Below are 20628 nucleotides of genomic sequence, written 5' to 3'. Positions count from 1 at the left end.
TATGCCTGGCAGAAAGATTTTTCAATGTAGACTCTGAAGAAGGAATAGAAATGAAAGCAGGTTTTGATATAGAAGAAAAGAATTGCTGATCCAGTTTTACTGGATAACTAAGAAGGCAAAGGGTATGTTAGTTAGAAGGGATTTTATGGCTTAGAGCAAAGGATAAACCCACCTCAAACAAGATGTTTTTACCAAGAAGAAAGATACCACAGGCAAACAAGACTGCCGATGTTGCAAGTAGAAAAAAGGTCTCAGAATTTTCCACCGCAAGAAAACTGAAAAACAACTTCTAGCCTAAACTGTAACGTACTAACTTTTAGTGATTGGAGAATAGTAACATGAATATGGTAATTATAGTAGTTATGACAGGCTATAGGTAAAAGTCAAGGTATAGAATGGTTCTTCTGTATTAAGATGCTGAACAAAGAAAAGTATATAACGCATTGAAACCAAAATTAAAGGGTCTTCAGGCTTGTTTGCAGCTAGAGCTGACAGCTGTAGGCACAGGCTCTGTTACCACGACTCTGGACTGCTGTGACAACTTAGATGTAATAAATCGTCTGGAGTCCCACATCCCTCATTACGGCTCTTACACATTCTGACAATTATATTATTTTTCTCAGTAACTTTAAGTTTAGGCCTGTTTAGCAAATATTTTTTTCATTCATTTTCTGCTGGGCATCTACCTGGGTTATGCAACTCAGGAAGGCTGAAATATCTTGAAATCAGGTGATTATATTCTCCAGGTTTTTTCCCCTACTGTCACTATGAGGAACTAAACATGCACAATACACTGGAGTGTGTCTGACAGCCCAAACCAATCTCAAGTACATCTGAAAAGCTACTTTATGTGGCATTAATATGTAATTAAGCTCCAGGCCTGTAGATTTTCACAACCATTTCAGTGCCAGAAATGTGTGGGCTGAAATACTTAATCTCATTTGCACTAGAATTCTTAACAAGGCAATCAGCATTTTGGGAATTTCAGATGACTGTCAGGTTGTAACAGTTCTCTCAACAGTGAAAGAACCTGATGATAGGTCAAATCTACAGATCCTCAGGAATAGCTCACATGTCGCCCTGTTCTTGTAAGTTCTTCTAACCTTCCAATGTTTTCATTTTTGTAATGGAGTTTCTCATGCACTTTTCATGTAAATAATGATTGGTTTGCATTCCTTTCTAGAAGAGGAGAAAATTGATGGACTGTTAGTTTAACCAGTGTGGTTAAAGAAGTAGCAATTTCATCCTCCAATCCATGGTCCATTTTTAAAATTCTATAAATATCAGAGTTCAGAAATAAATAGCCCTTTTTTTACCTTAGACATCTCAATGTGTGTGTGTCATTCATTTCATGTCATATTGCAACACTCACACAACAGCCAAACAATATTTTCTACTATTAAGAGAAAATAAGGATCACGTAGCAGTTTTCTCGATGCATTCATGATAAAACTTGAAGCACTACTTTACCTTATAAGATATAGCTAATACACATCAATTAATGCATGTTAATCTCAATCACACTGAAAAGATGCTGCACAGAATCTATTTAGCTGACACTTGATTATTTATCATTTACTAAATCTCAATGAAGCCTAGTTATTTAATTTTTTTAATTCATAATTTGTTCACTAAACAAAAATCAGTGACAATTGCATGTAGTGGGTTCTTGTCCTAATCTACTCTAAAATCTAATCTAAAATTGTAGAAATGCTATTACCTAGAAGTGCTGCAACAGATAAATTATTTCAGTTAACAGTAATACTTTTCAGTTCCTTTCCTTTTTCTACATTCAGAACACATACACTCACAAAGCAGCATCACGTTGGTTTTACTGAGAGAAACCAGGAATGTCATCAAAGTGATTTCTTCCCTTAAAAACAGCCACAGTCTTTGGATGATGGATTAACAGAAACCTTTCTGCACTTCACAATAATGCGATGTTGAGTACTTGTCAACTAAAAATCTTTGCAATGAAAACAAATCAACCCAAAATATCTTCTCCAAACCCAACCATATTAACTCCAGTGAAAAAAACTTCTAAGTAAATCTGAAATTTTAAAATTCCACTTACCAGGAACAAAGCTTCCCTGGACCACCTCCTTATAAGCCCACCAGCCTTCATGGATTTTTGGTGAACTTTGTTGAGCTAGAAAGAAATAATCAAAGAAACTATAAAATTAGGGCAAAACATAGGACTTAATTAGCTAAATTTTAGGAATTTGAAACAGGGTACTATCCTCTACAGAAGAGTCACTCAAATTCCTAGGTGATCTTTATTCAATCTATAGAATCCTACTATGCATATGTATCTTGGAGAACTTTGTCCCTGTTCATCACACAGTAAAATATACTCTGCTTTGGAAGAATTGCAGCATCAACCTTATTACATGGTTGAGACAATAGAAAGATGGCAATAGCTCACACCTTGCCAGCAGCAGCCAAAGATTTATTTGTTGCAGAGCATTTAAAAAACTTTATAGCCAACAGCATATTGCTAAAGCTTAAAATTGTTCTAGGCAATCACTAAAAGTACACATACACCTGCTTCACACAATGCTTGCTTGTATGCTCTCTAATAACAATACACAATACTTCATTATTAAGCTTAAAACATTCAACTATTTTGCTAAGCATATTTTTCTAGAGTCTAAGGTCTATCTTAGCCAAGCCTAAAACTCAAGCTATTGTTTCATGTCCTTGCTTACTATTGTAACTTTTTCTACATTCAGACTTTGCAGCTGCAGCTAGTTCCAAGTTTTCTGTTCTTTCTTTTTCTAAGGCCTGCTTTTACAGTGTTCTGGAAATCTTTTTACCTTTACTATTTCCCACATTTCCCCCTCTTGGTACAGCCACAGATAAACTCAACTTTGTTTCTTATTAACTACCTTGCTCTACAAAGCTCTACTACAATACATATTTCTGTTTGTTTCAGGCACCTCTCTTACTTGCTTTAAGCATTAGTATTTTACACCACAGCAATTTTAATGCTATAAAAGATCTGCTCTATTCAAAGGATATAAGTCAAATCTGATAGTAGCTACTATTTATAGTTCTAATAAGTCTCATCCATTCCAAGGTCTTAATTCAAAGCCTTCATATATGTCTATACTTGTATCTACCATCTCTGTAAGATCTTGAGAACTTTCTGTGATTTTATTTCCTAGATCTCTCTTTTATACAATAAAAACTTTGATATTTTTGTCCATCATTTGTCGCACACACCAAAGTATATTAAGGTACTACTACTAGTACCACCACTTAAAACTACTAACATATACAAACCTATTTTATAAAGTTCCCTTAACTAAGGTGTAAAGCCCCATCCTTTGAACAAATCATCTAACCATGATTCACCATCTTCTTTCATTTGAGCTGTTAGATCTTTCAGCTTTTGTATGCTTTTGTGGATGGATTCAGAATGGTCAGACATATTCATACAACACAATCCTTCAATTCCTCACAACCATGTCCATGTGCCAGTAAAAGAAAACCAATTGCTGCTCTATTTTGAAGGGTAGCATATCTAACACTGCTGATGTCTGTCAGCATATCACTGACTGCAATGGATGTGGCATTGGTTTGTTTACTCAGCCAATATCTAACTGGATCTAACTGTTTCAATGCCATGGCAGAAGCAAGTTGGGATAGAAGTAAACCTGCTGAAACTCTTTTCGCAGCTTTCCAGGGCCTAAAATCACTGTTGCAATTTTCTTAGTATTGATGGACAAATCTTTTTCCTTTATGTTTTTTCTTAATGACTGTCTTAGCACTAGCTGCTAGTATAGTAAGTTGTCCAATACTACATGGACTACCTTCAAGGCATGATGGAATATCTTTTCAAGCCCTATCTTCACAAATGAACGAATATCCTTTTCATAACTGTCATGGATATTGGTCAACCCCAGAAAGTCCACTCCAACTATCTGAGTAATTACACCAAAAACTTGAGTTTCTGTAAGTAGGGTAATTGGGAGTGACACTGTATTTCAGAGGATCATTCTCTCGCCAATTGCCATCTGAAAATGTAAGAGAGAAATCCATTGTTAAGGAACCAAGAATCTCCAATTCTTGGGGTTCAGAAGGTGCTTTATGAAGTTCTTTGGTCCAAATGTCCCAACCAGCTACAGGATTGCTCCCTTTGACAACCTCACCTGATTTAATATTAAGTTGCTTTTTGTCAAGAGATCATAATATATAGATATCGGCCAATCCTTCACTGGCACACCAAATAGACAGGTTGAAAAAGGCTTTTCTGAGTTCGAACTGGACAGGCATATGGTGTCCAAACCTGCTGCCTTGGCTAAGGTCACCTAAACATTTGGTTTTGGTTGTTCCACAGGCAAATCTGCACTGCAAGAAGTTAGCAAAGCTAGCCAGCACCAGCATTAACACTCAATTTTGCTCTATACATTTTGTGAGCTATTTTTTGGCAAAAGATTTTCTCATGTATTTCAACTGACAAATTCTGGAGCATCCACGCCTGTTCCCCCGCTTCAGCCACCCAGGTAACTTGCCAAAAACTTGCTTGTGACTGATGTCTCTGACATGCAGCTCTTTCAGTGTGAGAGCATCTGGGAGCCCAATGGAGGAACACAAGAAAAGGCTTCTCCGATCAGTATTCTGAAGGTTGTAGCAACAAAAAGCCTAAGCTTTGTATGAGGTTTGCCCCTGATAAGACTTGTTGCCTAAATGATTTCTCCAAAGTCCTGAAAAGCCAAGAGCAGAAAGGTCTTGATTGCTCATGTTTGCTGTTCTTCATCATCACTTCTCTTTGTCTTTAAATTGGAATTCGAGCAAATTTTGTGGTCAAAATGTAAAGTCACTATTAATTGGAAGCATTTTCTAAAGGGCACACAGACACGCAGCAAGACAAACGTTCAGCTGATCTCCATAAGAGCAAAGAGCTGATATACCAATATGTTCTGCCTTCACCTGTGGTTTGCTTGGTACGTTCCTACTTAGAGCAACTCTCCCTGAGCTACAGAAAGCTCTGCTACCTTGTGCACCATTTGACTTAGATTTTGGGGTTGTCTTCTTTTTAAGACACTTTCAATCTCTTTCACTAGGGCCAAATTTTTTTTTTACATACATTTGCAGTTACAGAAGATACTGGATTTAACAGCTTTTTGCTGCAGTTTCAGTTCTAAATCACATATTATTTAGGAAAAACACAACTACCCTGGGAAAAGTTCCAGTAGTGTAATAAAAATTGTTGCTGTCATTAAAAATTATGAAGAGGATGTGAAATTCAGCCTAAAAGGGATACAAGATAAAGACCATTAAATACTGTTCTATCAAGTTACAAAATAGTATTTATGATTTAACTGACTGCATATTGCAGAAACAAAAGTAAAACTTGTCAATTAAATGTACTTTAATGAAATGTACTGACAGAAGGACCAATACGCTGCCTTACCAAAATCCAGCCATGCCAGTGGGTTGGGGTACATGTGGACACAGATTTCTCCTTGCAGAATAGATGTTGTCCCATTAACTGAGTAGTGATGGGTTACACTGAAAGGACTGTTCCACTGTGCACCGTTTACAGACTGCAGATGAAATTTTCCTCATATTTTAGTTTTTATAACATTGCCTGGAGAACTCCAACTGTGCATGGCTTAGTTGTGCTAGACCGCACTGTACAAACATTTGCAAAATGGCAAATCCCAACCCACAATCAAAATATATGAGCAGAAAATTGTTACTATCCAGTCTGAACTGCAATTTTTTTTTATCTCAACACTTGCTTTCATGTCCTCAGGAGGAGAAGTTCTTAAGGATTCCAAAATGGCAGTAGGAGAGGATACTAAAGAGTCCCAACAAAGTAGAGAGAGCCATAATTCTTCCACTTAAAATTTCCCAGGAAATTACACTGCATTAAAGTGCACCTTGTAGTCATACACACAGCTCAAATCATTTCAGCCAGGAAGAGGCATATGCATTTTAGAAGTAGCTGAAAAAATCATATATATGTAGAGAGAGAGAGGTAAAAGCAAGCTAAGAATTAGGGTAGGACGGGTATTTTCAGATGCAGCTGCCTAATATCAGCATTCACCAAAATGTATACAACTGAAAAATATATTGTTTGTTCCCACTCTGGGGCAATCTGAATGATACATGCAAGGTCCAGAAGAGAAATATAATCCATTATTTGGAGTTTATATTAAACCAAAATCGAAATATGCTGGCTCTGCAGTTCTGCTTCAGTGGGGTTACCCCAATACTTACAATAGCTAATTCCAAAAGGAATAGCAGGAAAAAATAGCTTTATGACATTTTTTTCATATCTGCTTCATTAGTATGGAACAGGCTGCATGAAATGAGCAAGAAACTAGATTATCAAAGCTCTGTACTAAATATTTGGATGCCAGTGCAGTTGCTTCAGCTATCAGAGAAGAGCATGACCTGGCATCACTCCACACATTCCTCAGATATCAGATCCTTATGTCTTCAATTCACATGAAAATGAAACACGGGAAATACGATATTAAACTAAGATGTTGTACCCTAGCTTTATCTAAAGTAGAACAAGAGCAATGCTAGCAGCACTGTTGATGTACAGAGAACTGAGTCTGCTGAGGAAACCAAGAGGCAAGGCAGGTGGGGTTGTGAGGGGGCAGTTAGGGCGACAATCTCCAGTGCTGTGCTCTTTCCTGAACTCTGAAACCTCAACATTTTATAGCAGTCCAGGCAAAATATCCTGCAAAGTAATGCAGAGAGTGACTGAACACAGATTTCCACTCTGCAGTGCATGTGAAATCCAGCTTGGTGCCAAAGATTTACTTGCATGGAGCCCACAGGGACTTAACTTAAAAAGGGAAAAAAATTATAAAGCTCTAATTTCTCTGAATGAAGAAGGAAGAAGTCTGGTAAGGCCAGGGAGAAAAGTCTGTCTTCCAGAAACTTCTCCAAAACCATCACTCCAATCTGTCTTATGCAAGTGGGCAAGAGGACTTACCAAAGGGGGAAAAAGCTGTTCCCTATTTTTGACACATAATCAGACCCATACCTGGATTAGTAATGGTACAAGGGAATATAAAATTAGAATGAACAGCCATATGGACCATCCTTGCTGAGAATCCTATCTGGGACACACACACCTGATGCACATACAAACAGGCTCTCTGCAATTGGAGTATTAATACCCATCTGACAGAATGGCTCTGTGCCTGAGTAAACAGGTTCAACCTTATGGCTCAACAATTGTTGCCAAGGAAATGGATTCTTCCTATGTGCTATCTCGTGACACATGAAAATAGCAAAATTCTCTCAGCATCCTTCTGATTTCAGTTAAACTACTGTACCTCTTCCTGCAATTCTTCCACCCAAGGACCACATAAAGAGACACATGGTCTCTCTGTGTGGCCTCTGACACTGCTGTGGTCCTACCAGAACACTGCAGCTCCTCCATGGCAGCAGCTCCTTGTTGGCAGGGGGAGAAGGGTCTAGAAAGCAATCCTGTATTTCTGAAGAGGGTTAAATATCTTAAAAAACAAAAAAACCCCGACATTGTGTAACCTCCAAGGCTCCTGCTTTTACCATTAAAACCCAGAGTACGGCTTTTGCTTCGTAGAAACACTGTTGGTTTTGCAAGATATGAAAATAAACAAGCCCCTCTGAACAGACACTGAAGGTTACCTGCAAGGAGCTCTGCAACCATTTTTAGCAGTAGCACTGCATTCTGCCATTAGGAGGAACAGTCCAAAATGACAAAGTTGTCCAAGTGCTTGAGGATACTGAATGACCTCCATTTGTGCAGTGTTCCCTCCTCTAGCACTGAAATCTCTGGTATCTGAGATTAGTAGCTTTTCTGATACAACACCATTATGTCAGATCTCTTTCAATAAAGCTGCTGCAGAGGAAATAATATTTATTTGAAGCTTATATGACATGTGTTGCTCTCATTCTGTCAGATTACTGTAGGTATGTCTCATTGTGGAGCATACAATTACAGGTTAAGTTCTGCAAGTTGTTGTGCATTCTTGTTTCCTAGTGGCTTCCATGCACAAGGAAACAGCATCATATAGGATCATAAAAATGCACAGTAAATGCAAACAGCAAAGGTGCCAATGACCCATAAAGTCAGCAGTTAACTCTCTCGAGCTTAGAGGCTAAAGTGAGTAGCCTCATGTTTCAAAAAAGAAAAGCTCTTACTAGGTGAATAAATGGATTTTAAAATTATCTGATAGCATTGTATTGGATACCAGGTATCATGATGCAGATGCTGGAATATCTGCACAGCATTTGCAGTGCTAAGAAGTCTTCATCTTGCTGGAATGCTGATGTTGACATTATATAAAAAGCTGCAGCGAATACAGAACACTCCTCAGTAAATATGCTTATTTGCAAGATATAAAAAAGCCATTCTACATTACTTATTTACGTTCTATACTTTCATGAATCACAGAAAGGCTTTTATCTGATGGCACCATTTATGTCACTCACATATGAGCCTGAGCCAAGAGTAGAACCCTGCCAGATCAGAATTCTCCATTCACTTTACTGCCATTTCACACAGATGAAAAATGTTAGGCTGGGGAAGAATCAGGCTTGCAGCAGTTAGGAAAAGATTTTTCTTCACCTGTATTTTATTGATCTGAGCTCTTCTGATTGCTCTATTAATTATTCTGCAGGTTTATCTCATCTTACATCATAGAAGCCTTGCTTATAACCTGACAGTATTGGCCTGGCAGTAAGTATATGACAACATTTTTATCATTGTTGCCCCTCTGCATAGTTATGAGTTTATTAAAAATAAAACCAGCTGCAACTATGAGCCATTAGTTTCATAATAATCTTAGTGTAACATTAAGTCATTGCTAATGCTTTGATAGGAAACTCACAGAAAAATGGCAGAGGGTCTGCTACAAGAAAAAGAAATCCTCAAATCTGTGATTACAGTGGTGAACACTGCAAGTGGAAGATATATTTACATGGTGTTAGATGCTGGTGTGATCTTCACTTAGAAACCTTATCCTGGTTCCCTCCCAGCCAGCATAAGCCTATTGCTTTAGCTATTTAATGCTACTCAATTTTCCATCAGAGTTCATTATGAGCAGCTTCCTCACACTCAAGGTGTCTTACTCAGTCACTGATGAGTAATCTAAAATGCCTGTGCCTAATGGCACAGATTAAAATTAGAGGAATTTCCCTGCAGTGTTTCAGAACATAATGAGTCCTAACAGAAATGTAGTCCTGTAGATAACAGGAAGGACAGGGCAGTTTAAAACAAAATAAAAATAAAAGCGGTGAGAAAAATTTTTATTGTTTTTGCTGAACTCCATTTCCACAATCTTATGCAACACCTGCTTTGTAATTATTTTAAGTAGTTCTGATTTCTGAATTTTACATGGATATTTTGTGGACTGCTAAACCCAAGGGTAGGTTACCTAAAATTTCGAGGGAAGATAGACTTGCTCAATCTAAAATACAACTTTCAACACCTTCAGTTATAACAAGTACCAGTTTTTGGCTCACACCAACAAACGCCTCTTAAAGCAAATATGATACACATGTACAAAGTGGACCTGGCAGTAGGGGAACTAAACAGATAGTGCTTAGTTCCAATAAGCTAAAGATGTGACCCTCTATAATTAATATTTAGTTTGTATAAAACAAGTCTGTACATAATTGCAGCTGTATTTAAGATGTTTTTATGCAGCCTTTTTATATTAAAAGACCCTAACAACAGACATTTCAGGCACAAAATAAAGCATCATTTATAGATGAATAGCTACAGGACAAGAAAGGCTGGCCTGCTTATGAATCTCACAGCCGACACTGTGGGCATCAGCATATGCTGAGAGAGGAGAAGCAAAACAAAGGATTATAAAGGCACCAATAAATAAAATGCTTTCATCAGCTAGGCCATTTTTTTTCTCTTTTTCCTTTTTTTTTCGGGTAACATTTTGCTCAAAAAACATACAAATGCTCTTTCATTAAGTTAATACTTTCCAATTCCATAAATCCTTCTTCCTCCATTCCCACGTGAAAAAGCTCTCACTGCTGCTGTGAATTCCAAGCAATATTCGACACAAGAAAAGCAGACCTGATTTTATCACATCTGAGGGCAAAAGTAAGGCACTACAATTGGAACTCTGCTCTGGCACAGAGACTTGACTATTCTGTCTATTTTCTGTTTATTATGATTTTGTTTTCTGATAAGATTCCAATTATAAACCTTGGCCAAAAGGTTAGATTTCACAGAGGCAGGCTCATATGGATGCAGGGAGCAGTGACAATGTGGTGTTACACTGTAACAAACCAAACTGTTGCACCTACTGGTCCCCTGTAGCTGGCTTTTTAGGAGGGTAGAAATAAAATTATTTAACAACTTCTTCTGACCTCTTAATATTATCAAATGTGTTGAAATAAGCTTATCTGTAAGCAGGAATGATTCCCAATAATGTTCATGAAGAACTCCCAACTGGACATTAAACTCTTCACCACTAACTCAATTTGGAGAATATCAAACACCCCTAAAAAGCTGCTTTCCTTTTAATGTGACTAAAACACATGTTCAGGAGTTAGACCACATAATGTAAAAGACAGTGTTTGCCCTCCCCAAGAACTTTCTGGGGGAAGGAAGCATTACACAATGTTATTTGCTTCAATTTTTAAAATAATACATGTTTTGTGTTTTCTTTGGCAAAATTTCACTTCTGGAACAATTGAGAGACAGAGAACTTCTGTATTGCTGTCTGAGGAAGTTGAGCAGCTCTGAGTGAAAGAATACCAAAGGTTTTACCTAGAAATTACTACCAACTAGGGATGCAAGTCTGTGCTTCCTCAGATCCTATTCATATCTATGGGGTTCATATTACTTTTGAAGGAGGTACTGCTCTCTTCCTTCTCTGGCACAAGAGTCAAAACTTCTCCAGAGCTGAAGTATTGTTAGAAATGTTGCGGGAAAAAATATAGCTGTATAGCAGTAACTGGAACATAATATTGATTGCAAGGAGTGGGGAATTCACCACCTTTCGCCTCAGTCACTGATGGCACACTCAGGGCTTCAGGGGACCCAAACCACATTAATATAATTTGGCTGTCTTGGTGTTTCCCCGAATCTCTGATGGGAGCATCAGCACACCCATCAGCCTATTCTATGTTATGTTAATTCCTCTCCCTTGAGTTGTTTAATTATGTCTAGATATAAAGTCTGAAAACCTCTATAAAATAATGCAATAACAAGCAGCAAGGTATCTTACGATACCAACTTCACAGCAGCTCATATTTTCCATCACACTGCACACCCTCCACTCCCACCAATTATCAATTTCAGCATGGTTTGGGGACACTCGGCAACTTCAAAGAAATGGCCTCAATATCCTTGAGGCTTTAAAGTTCAATGCATTATTAATGCTAAATTAATAGGGTTTCCTCTAAAAGGAAACCATTAAGTTCCTTCCTGAGCAGCACATTCAAGTATCAATGTCTCATTGGGTTTCTGCCCGCAGCTGCTCTCTCCACTCTCTAAACACAAAATTACTCATCAGGAGTAGCACAAACAATTGGGGACTGTCCTGTTAGCTACCACAGGCACATTTTTTTTTGTTGTTTTTCCAAATCTCTCACTTCAGGAAAGAGAAATTGCTTCTTCAGCAGTCTTCCTATGAAAGGACTGTGTCCAGAATAAGTATTCATTACTGCTTAGGCAGACTCAAGGGGTAAAAAATCAAGGTCTTCCAATTAACCTCAAAAATAAAGGTATGGCATCATTATCAGGTGCTTGATCCTAGAAAATACACATAGCCTCGAATCCCATGGAATTCTGCAGCATGTAGAAACTTGCAGTCCATAACGCGATTTGGAAACATTTTAAAGAGATTAATATTATACAGAGAGTTCAAAATGCTTAAGCAATATTATTATGACCATTTCCCATGGTTTTGACAAGGGACATAACTGAGAAAGGGGAAGGGGTGCCTTCAATGTCCCTTGAGAACCCAGCAGAACTAGGAGTGGCAGCTTGTGGGTCTTGTACAAACTTTACTCAACTTGAGTCAACACAAACTGATGCCCATGCCTGAGACAGGCAGAATCCTTTTCTCCTGGCTGACACCCAAGCAAAAGCAATGTGACAAACAACACCATCCTTCAAAAGCTAATGGCAAAGGAGAGGCAAAATTATTTTCATTATATTGACCTGGATTCAGAGTCCCAGATTTTCAGTCATCCTGGGGCTGACAGGGCACTAATCCAGATCATCTCACAGCTCACTGGACAACCTAAATCCTCAGCACTTAAAACTTTATGTCCTGGAGTTTTCTGAGATCACCAAGTAAAAAAAAATATGTTTTTCTGGCCATATGAGAGGGACCAATCTGATTTTTATTTATGCCTCAACATATGCTACTCATGAGGTGAAGAATTCCTGTAAAGACTGTACATGTGCTGTTAGCCCTGTCCCTGGGGAAGGTTCTCCTGGCAGCCAGTCCAGGGAGAGGAGACTTCCATTATGGGGCTGTGAGTGACCCCCCCACTGGCCAGCGGGGCAAAAATTGCCCAGATGCCTGGGAAAAAAGGGCTTTGGGAGGAGACTTGGCAAATAAAACCAGTTAACTGCGACACAAGCAGGGAGCCAGTTTCTTTGTTTCCGTGGAGGGAGTGGGGGCTCGTCTGGATGGTTAGCTTGGCCCTCCTCCTGCCCTCGCCTTTTTCTCTCTGCGGTCCTGCTTCTTCCCTGGCTGTCTTCCCTGTCCACACGTCCTGCCCTGTTTCAGCACTTCCACGACGCAGCTCCTTGCCACGGACGCCCTGTGCTTTGCTACTTCTGCAATGGAGCAGACACTGCCTGCACCCAGCCGTGGCCGCTGCTTCCCACATTGCCCACAGCATGCACAACCCACAGTGCCAGCCAGGGCCTGGTGCTCCGCTGTTCCCCTCACTGAGCAGCCATGGCCCCAGTGCCAGCCAGGGCCTGGTGCTCCGCTGTTCCCCTCACTGAGCAGCCACGGCCCCAGTGCCAGCCAGGGCCTGGTGCTCCGCTGTTCCCTGACAGAGCAGCCATGGCCCCAGTGCCAGCCACGGCCTGGTGCTCCGCTGTTCCCTGACAGAGCAGCCATGGCCCCAGTGCCAGCCAGGGCCTGGTGCTCCGCTGTTCCCTGACAGAGCAGCCATGGCCCCAGTGCCAGCCACGGCCTGGTGCTCTGCTGTTCCCTGACAGAGCAGCCATGGCCCCAGTGCCAGCCAGGGCCTGGTGCTCCGCTGTTCCCTGACAGAGCACCCATGGCCCCAGTGCCAGCCACGGCCTGGTGCTCCGCTGTTCCCTGACAGAGCAGCAGCCATGGCCCCAGTGCCAGCCAGGGCCTGGTGCTCCGCTGTTCCCTGACAGAGCAGCCATGGCCCCAGTGCCAGTCAGGGCCTGGTGCTCCGCTGTTCCCTGACAGAGCAGCCATGGCCCCAGTGCCAGCCAGGGCCTGGTGCTCCGCTGTTCCCCTCACTGAGCAGCCATGGCCCCAGTGCCAGCTAGGGCCTGGTGCTTTGCTGTTCCCTGACAGAGCAGCCATGGCCCCAGTGCCAGCCAGGGCCTGGTGCTCCGCTGTTCCCTGACAGAGCAGCCATGGCCCCAGTGCCAGCCACGGCCTGGTGCTCCGCTGTTCCCTGACAGAGCAGCCATGGCCCCAGTGCCAGCCACGGCCTGGTGCTCCGCTGTTCCCTGACAGAGCAGCCATGGCCCCAGTGCCAGCCAGGGCCTGGTGCTCCGCTGTTCCCCTCACTGAGCAGCCATGGCCCCAGTGCCAGCCAGGGCCTGGTGCTCCGCTGTTCCCCTCACTGAGCAGCTGCTGCCTGCACCCAGCTGTGGCTGCTGCCCCCATGATCCTGGGGTCTGCGGCTGCTCCAGTAGCGCGCCTGTGGCCAGGGCAGCCTGTTCTCTGCCAATGGAAGGGACACGCAGCCTGCTGCTGTTTGGAAATCGCACCCAGCCCGCCACAGGAGCCCCGCAGACTCACCCCAGCTTCCAGCACGCCTGCTCCCGTCTGCCGAGCTGATGCTGACAGAGCACCAGGGTTCTTTCAGTAATGCTATCCCTGTCTTCTGTTTCTCTCTCCGTCTCTCTTTTTCCCTCCTCTCTGCTCTCTTTTCTGGCCCCCTTTTGGTAGGAAAATATACCCTTTTTTATCAATAAACAGTTCTTAGATATAATATTGCTGCGTTTGTGCTTTATTTTCATCCGAGAAATCTATCAAAAAGAATCCTCCATGACTCCCCTTTTACAGTGGGACAGGACACCATATAATAACATCTTTTCTAGCATCAAGAAGCAATCTAGTGTTAAGATGATAAGCCAAGCTATGGATCCACTGAGGCAGTGGCATTATGACAGAAAATTGAAACAGTATGGCTTTATTGCAATTGCTCCTCACCATCACCACCACAGTTTATACATGGCAAGTGTAGCAGAATCTTGGAATAGCAATGAACTTATGAAACTCCTTTTAAACTGTCCCAAAAGGTTAACATCATCAGGTCTGTTTCTGTGTGCTACCAAACAATGACATGTCATAGGTTATAAAAGAAGTCCAAGGTCCACATTAACAATATAGGGATTTTTTATGCTCTCTTCACTCACATTCCTGGAAAAACTGTGAAAAATAAGTGTTTATCACTGGAGGCAAGAAAAAAGATTAATGAAGGATATTTGCTTCTGAGATGTTTGGGGGAAGTTAGAGCAACGAGTTTTAAGAGTCCTCGAAAAGCCAGTAGATAATCTAGCTCTGCATCATCCAAAGCGATGCTGCATTGTGAAGTGCCATTATGCTTCCCGACCACACCATTAATGAACCCAAAATAATTTAATAAAATTAAGAGTAAGCCCAGAATCCAATTTGTATTAAACTGGTCCCAAGATAAACTTGAACACTGTGTGCCACCAGCAGTAACTTACTTTGCTTAATTTGAATTTACAACACAACATGAAGGTTAGAAAAGTAGAGAAGAAAATTAAGTAACCTTATCAACACCTCAATCCACTCACCAACCTGTAGCCCAAATGAAGAGTAACCTTGATGGATAAAATGGAGCATACTTTTTACTTCTACTTGTTTACCCTACACAAACAATAATGTTAGGATTAGAAGTTATCCAAACCCAGAGGAAAGGGAAGAGCAGCTTTTTTTAGACTTCTAAAACAAGAGATGGGAAACCATTATGGAAAAACTGAACCTGCAGTGGAGGAACTGAGGAGCAGGAGGAAAAGACATTCTAGTCAGAACAGCTGCCAGAATAAGGCAAGACAGATAAGAAAACATGTTTTGTTCATCCCAGTTGCCAGCCATGTTGTGTGTCAACATTCCAATTCATTAATTACTGCTTAGATATTACATTGACGGCATCCATACCAACTGCCTAAACACACAGCTTTTATAGTCCCATACTTGGGACTATTTTCAAAAGACATTCCTAAGAATTGTACCAGCTTGGAAGCACTGTTTATCCTGCGTGTCAGGTAAAGATGTGAAAGAACTTTTTTAAAATACTTTTTTTTTTACTTTGTCATGATCCCAACCTTGCCAAGAGAAAAATCACTCTCCATACCTCCCTGCCAACGATTTCTGGTTCCCTGCAGTTCTGTGGACTATTGCCCAGAGAGTATTTCTACCATCCATCTAGTTGTGTTTATCCACTAATCTTGGAAGAAGTCATTTCCTTCCCACTCTCTGGGCTGATTCCTGAGGCAGCAGTGTTACTCTGGCACTTGGATACAGCTATTCTGTTATCCTATCCCAACTAACAATATTCCTGACTAGAAACAGTGCATCTTGAATTCCTTCTGAGCCCAACTGCATTTCTTGGCTTCCTGATCCTTGCAAGGGTGTCCCCTATTCATCCTTCCCAACTACTTAAGCCATGAGTCAAAAGCAGTAATTTGGATTTGCTTCTTTTCCCTCTCCATTTTAGTTCTGAAGTTAAGATGGAAGATGTTTCATGCTGGCTGTGATGAACCTGCCTGCTTAATTTTTCTGGTCTGGAATTTTAATTGCTTTCTAAATTACTGATGCAGAAATCCCAGGAAGAAAAAAAAGCCTGCCTTCATTTAAGTACCTATTGCTCATGGCTTTGCCCACCAGTCTTTTGACATATGAGACTTTGGATACAGATAAAAGAAAAAAAATGTAGAAGCCACCAAATGTAGGAATTTTAAAAATGTATCTATTTCAAAAGAAATGTAAGGAGAATTATGCTACTGCAGAGATTTCATCAGGGGTTTCCAAGCTTTCCCTCTTTTCATCTGTGTGGTCCTTTTTCTTCAAAGTCAAAATCCACTAAAGTTTCAGGCAATCATTTATTCTTCCAGTAGCAAGAGGAAAGAATTTTTTTCTTGTGAGGGCAAAACCAAGGAACTGGAAATACAAGTCACAGATTTTAAATGTATGTGTTTCCTTTCTTTCAAGCCTGGGGTATCTGAAGCAGAGATAACTAGGAGTTTTCAATGTCCTTTGAAGAGAGGAGAGCTTTACACCTTGTTCAAGTTTACACCATCTTGTTCAAGTTTCTGATGCCTGGCCATCAATAATACTCCCTGGCTTCCTCATTTAATTTATAAAAATACTAAACAGTTGTCCATCTATTAACAGAAATAGATTTTAACCTTAAAAACCACAACCACAATGCAACAGCACAAAACAATATACTCTAACAGCAGTAACTCCTAGAGGGCCAGTACACCAGCTTTCAAAATACCAGAATAGAAGGAAATGTCCTTGAATTGATGCCAATTCAGAGTGGCTTTATTTCTTTCAGTTAAGATTCTTACTGTACTCACTTCTGATCAGAGACTGCTTCAATGAACAAAGCAGAATAATAACCCTGGCAAATTCATTGCTGTGCAGCTGCCTGCATAACATACTACAAACCCTGGAGACACAGCCAGCCCATACCTGATTATCCATTAAAAAATGCCTGCTGAGTCTCCCTCATATGCTGAGCGCTGTGGAGGAGAAAACAAAACAATGAGATATGTGTACCTACAGATCTAATTCCTAAACACAGTGTCTCTTGTACTCACCTCCTTCGCCATTTTTCAGCCTTTCCCACTCAAGCCTTGGATTTACAGGCAAAGAAAAGTTCTGAGGTACAAATGAAAAAGCCAAAGAAAGGGTGGAAAGGCACACAAAAATCAGTAATGATGCTGACAGGAGAAGTCTGATTCCAGTTACTTCCAGTCTGTTGATCTTCGAAGTAGAATATACTGAATTTCATGCATAGGATCTCAGCCAGCCTCAGAAATCTTCAAGCCCACTTGAAATAACTTCCTGAATGCTATGCAAACAACTCAGGAGATTACCAGTTTCTAAATAAATACCTGGAATACTGAAATTAATCTATAATAAACAAAATATTGCTTGTGTCAACACAAAATAAGGAAGTTTGACATTAGCCTCAGAGATATTAAAATTGTCAGGAGACATTGAACTAATTCATCTTGGTTCTGCCCTTGGCATAAATTCCTGCTGAGCTATTCATGAAACTCTACAGTGACCACCAGGGAAACCCAGTGAGGGCTCATGAATCCTGCACACAAGCAAAGTCCACCATCTCTGGCTGGGTGACCATACAATTATGCAACAAACAATACCACTGATTCTGTAAATTTGATTTTCAGACTGTTAGATAGAATCTTAGGGTCAAAACTGAATGACAGAATGGCAAGGAACTCACACTAAGGTCATTTACCCAGTTTTCAACTTCATCCCAGGCCAGTTTCACAGCAACTGGCATGAGGCAAAGCCAGGTTTTCCCTCAGCTACACAGGAACCTAAGCACAGTACCAGAAGATGCCAACTGACTTTATGTTACTCAAAGTCATCCTCACCCTTCCACACGACTGGAGTTAATCCAGTCATGTACCTAAAAGGAATCATGTGTTTTCTTAAACCCTTATGGTACTGTGTCTGTGGCATCTCTTTGTTTTTCCCCAACACAACTTTGTGCAGCAATATGTTGATAAGACTGGTTTTGTTTGTGGGTTTTTTTTTTTGGTTTGTTTTGGTTTTTTTTTTTTTTGTTGGTTTTTTTTTAGCCCCCAGGAAGTTGTTGTGGTCATACAGTACAGCCAGTGTAAAATACAGGTCACTTGGACGACCCCATTATTGCACTGGAGAACAAACAGTTTAACCAAGCTGCAGCTGCTTCAAACTATTCTGTCAGACTTTTGGCCAAATCCCTTCTGTGCGTGTCTCCAGCTCCCAAAGTTAGATCATGTTCTCTTTCCCTGGCTCTCCAATTCATGTGTTTTTATGGTCCTCTTATTGGCACAGCATAAGGAACTTGAGTCTGTAACTCTCCTCTAAGTAATGCCAGCAACCAGTCTAACTCCAACAGTTTTCTTGTCCATGTGATGATTAATCAGATTTAACAAGACTGACGCAGCACTCTGCTGAACACGACACTTTGATAAATGCTGCTCTCACAGCAGCTTACACCTGGGGCATTCCAAAGCACTCAGACTGATAGGAATTCTCCTGATGATTTCAAATATGCACCAATTACCAGTACAGAACAAACACAATGTTTTTTGTGACCCATCTGCATCAGAATCTTTCTTTCTGAGGAGGAATTTCCTTAACTGTGATTTTCTCAACCCTCAGCTGGGTTGAAGAAGAGCTGAAGAATGTGGCACTGGATTTGTGCTGCTGCTGCCCAGCTCTGCTGGTTGGATGTAGGTCTATGCCAGGAGCACATTCACACAATGGTGATGATATTTACTCTAGCTGATTATTTTCTGCCCTCAGAAAGCAAGCCTGAGTGAGTGGGAGATGTCAGGACAGTGCAAAGAGCAAACTCGGATGGTAATGAAATAAGTAGTATCTGTTTACTCCCAAAGAACCAGGAGACTACCCCAAAATAATAAACTTTGAGTTCAGGCTTTCTTAAAAGATGCTTTTCTTCAATGGCAATCTAGTAATGCTCAATATTTATCCCAGCAGTTGTAAGGCAATATTTAGTCTAACAGTCTTTATAGGGATAACAGTAGATTGGATTTGAGTGGAAAGGAGATCTACACTCTTCCCTCTCCCCTATCTCAGAAACAGCTCACAGTAAAAGAACAATTTTTCTCCTTTGGGTGGTATTTTATTCAATTGCTCAACTTTTTGGTATATTTGGCATAAGTAAAATGACACTGGCCTGACTGGCATTTAGCAAACTCTACCTTTACTACATAAGCATGTCAATATATTACTTCCTTTAATTCCTTAAGTAGCTATTTTACATCAAAGAGTAAAAGAAAAAAAAAAAAAGTAAGGTTTTGTGGGCCATCAAGCTACATTACTGTGTATAAAACAAAGCCCCAAAGATTAGACATTCCATTTTGGAAATTAAATTGATAATCAAAAAGTGGTCACTAACCACTTTTCATCAGACATTTTTAAAGAATTTTCAATACACAATCATAGACATGTCACAGATCAGAGGCTAAGCACACATTAAAATGTTAGGCATTCCCCATCCTGTTGTTATTAAACACAGTGGGAATCCACAGATAACTGCTGGAATTTGAGTAAATGTCAAGGTGTTCTGGAAGGTCAGCAAATTTTAACTGTCTCAAAAAGCACAACAATTTTAAAATCCTACCACTGCCAATGTCAAGAGCCAGTCTTTCTGCTCTTCACTGAACAACTTTTCAGTCACCTCAGCTGTAAAAAAAGTGACAAGAAATGCTAAAAACAGACTAAGAAAAAGAAATTAACCTTGGACTCCAAAAGCCTGCTTAAACAATAGCACCATTTTCTGTCCATTTGCACTTGGCAACATTCTTGAATTTAGGGTGGCATCATCTGCACTGGTGCTCTGTTGAAACGTGGTTGACAGTAATAAATGACATGAGGGACATAAAATGGCCTATTTCCTTTGGTTAATTATCAACCTAAAGAAGCATTCTGTATCATTCATCATATATTCATCATCATCCTTCTTCCTAGCACTCTTTCTCAATGAAGTCAGAGTCTTGTGGGGACACCCAGAAAGGCTCAATCAATTCATGTGAAGTCAGTCAACAGAAACTGGTACAGTACTAGCAGGGTTAGTGTCACTACTCTGCTAGTAGTGACACTACTAGCAATTTCAACCATAAATCAGCATAAATGAGGTCAGAATCCACTTAAAATTTCAACAGAGACATCTGTATTGAGTTTAAGTAGTGTAATAAAAACTGGCATAATTTACCCTATTTTGAGTATCAACTAGCTCCAAGCTGCCCTGCCTCACATAAGTCTGTCTTAAGAATAATACAAGATTTGGACCTGTGAATTTTTTCATTACTTCATAGTTTGTCTAGGCAATTATCTCTGTGAAACGCAGTAAAAAGCATGACCATTCTGATTTGGCAGTGAACTGTGAGTCAGCTGTCTCTGACCTACCAAGAGGTTTGTACACCCTGAGCAGCAGCATCTCTTTATTTCTATATAATGAGTGGTAGAAAATATTTTGAGATATTAGACTAAAATGTATTGTAAAAGTAGAAAGTACTACTTTAATAGCTTATACTTCTCCAGGCTTTGAAGTAAGAACCACAGTCATTCCTAATGCATGAGAACAGGACATGTTTTACTTACGTCCTACACATGCTGGTATCCTTTTATAAAAGGTTAATATCGAAATTTGTTAATACTTTTCCATGCATTA

General features: G+C 40.3%; 1 protein-coding gene across 1 annotated transcript in view; it reads right to left on the bottom strand.

The window, feature by feature from the left end:
- Positions 1-20628, bottom strand: part of CA10 (carbonic anhydrase 10) — a 213555-nt gene that overhangs the window by 172242 nt on the left and 20685 nt on the right. Inside the window, exon 3 of the mRNA XM_066566019.1 lies at positions 2075-2149. Coding sequence (XP_066422116.1) covers positions 2075-2149 — 75 coding nt within the window. The remainder of the gene's footprint in view (positions 1-2074; positions 2150-20628) is intronic.

Source organism: Molothrus aeneus, chromosome 26 (assembly GCF_037042795.1).
Source record: "Molothrus aeneus isolate 106 chromosome 26, BPBGC_Maene_1.0, whole genome shotgun sequence".
Taxonomy (NCBI): Eukaryota; Metazoa; Chordata; class Aves; order Passeriformes; family Icteridae; genus Molothrus; species Molothrus aeneus.
Note: the sequence above shows the minus strand (reverse complement) of the source record. Positions and strands in the feature narration are given on the sequence as shown.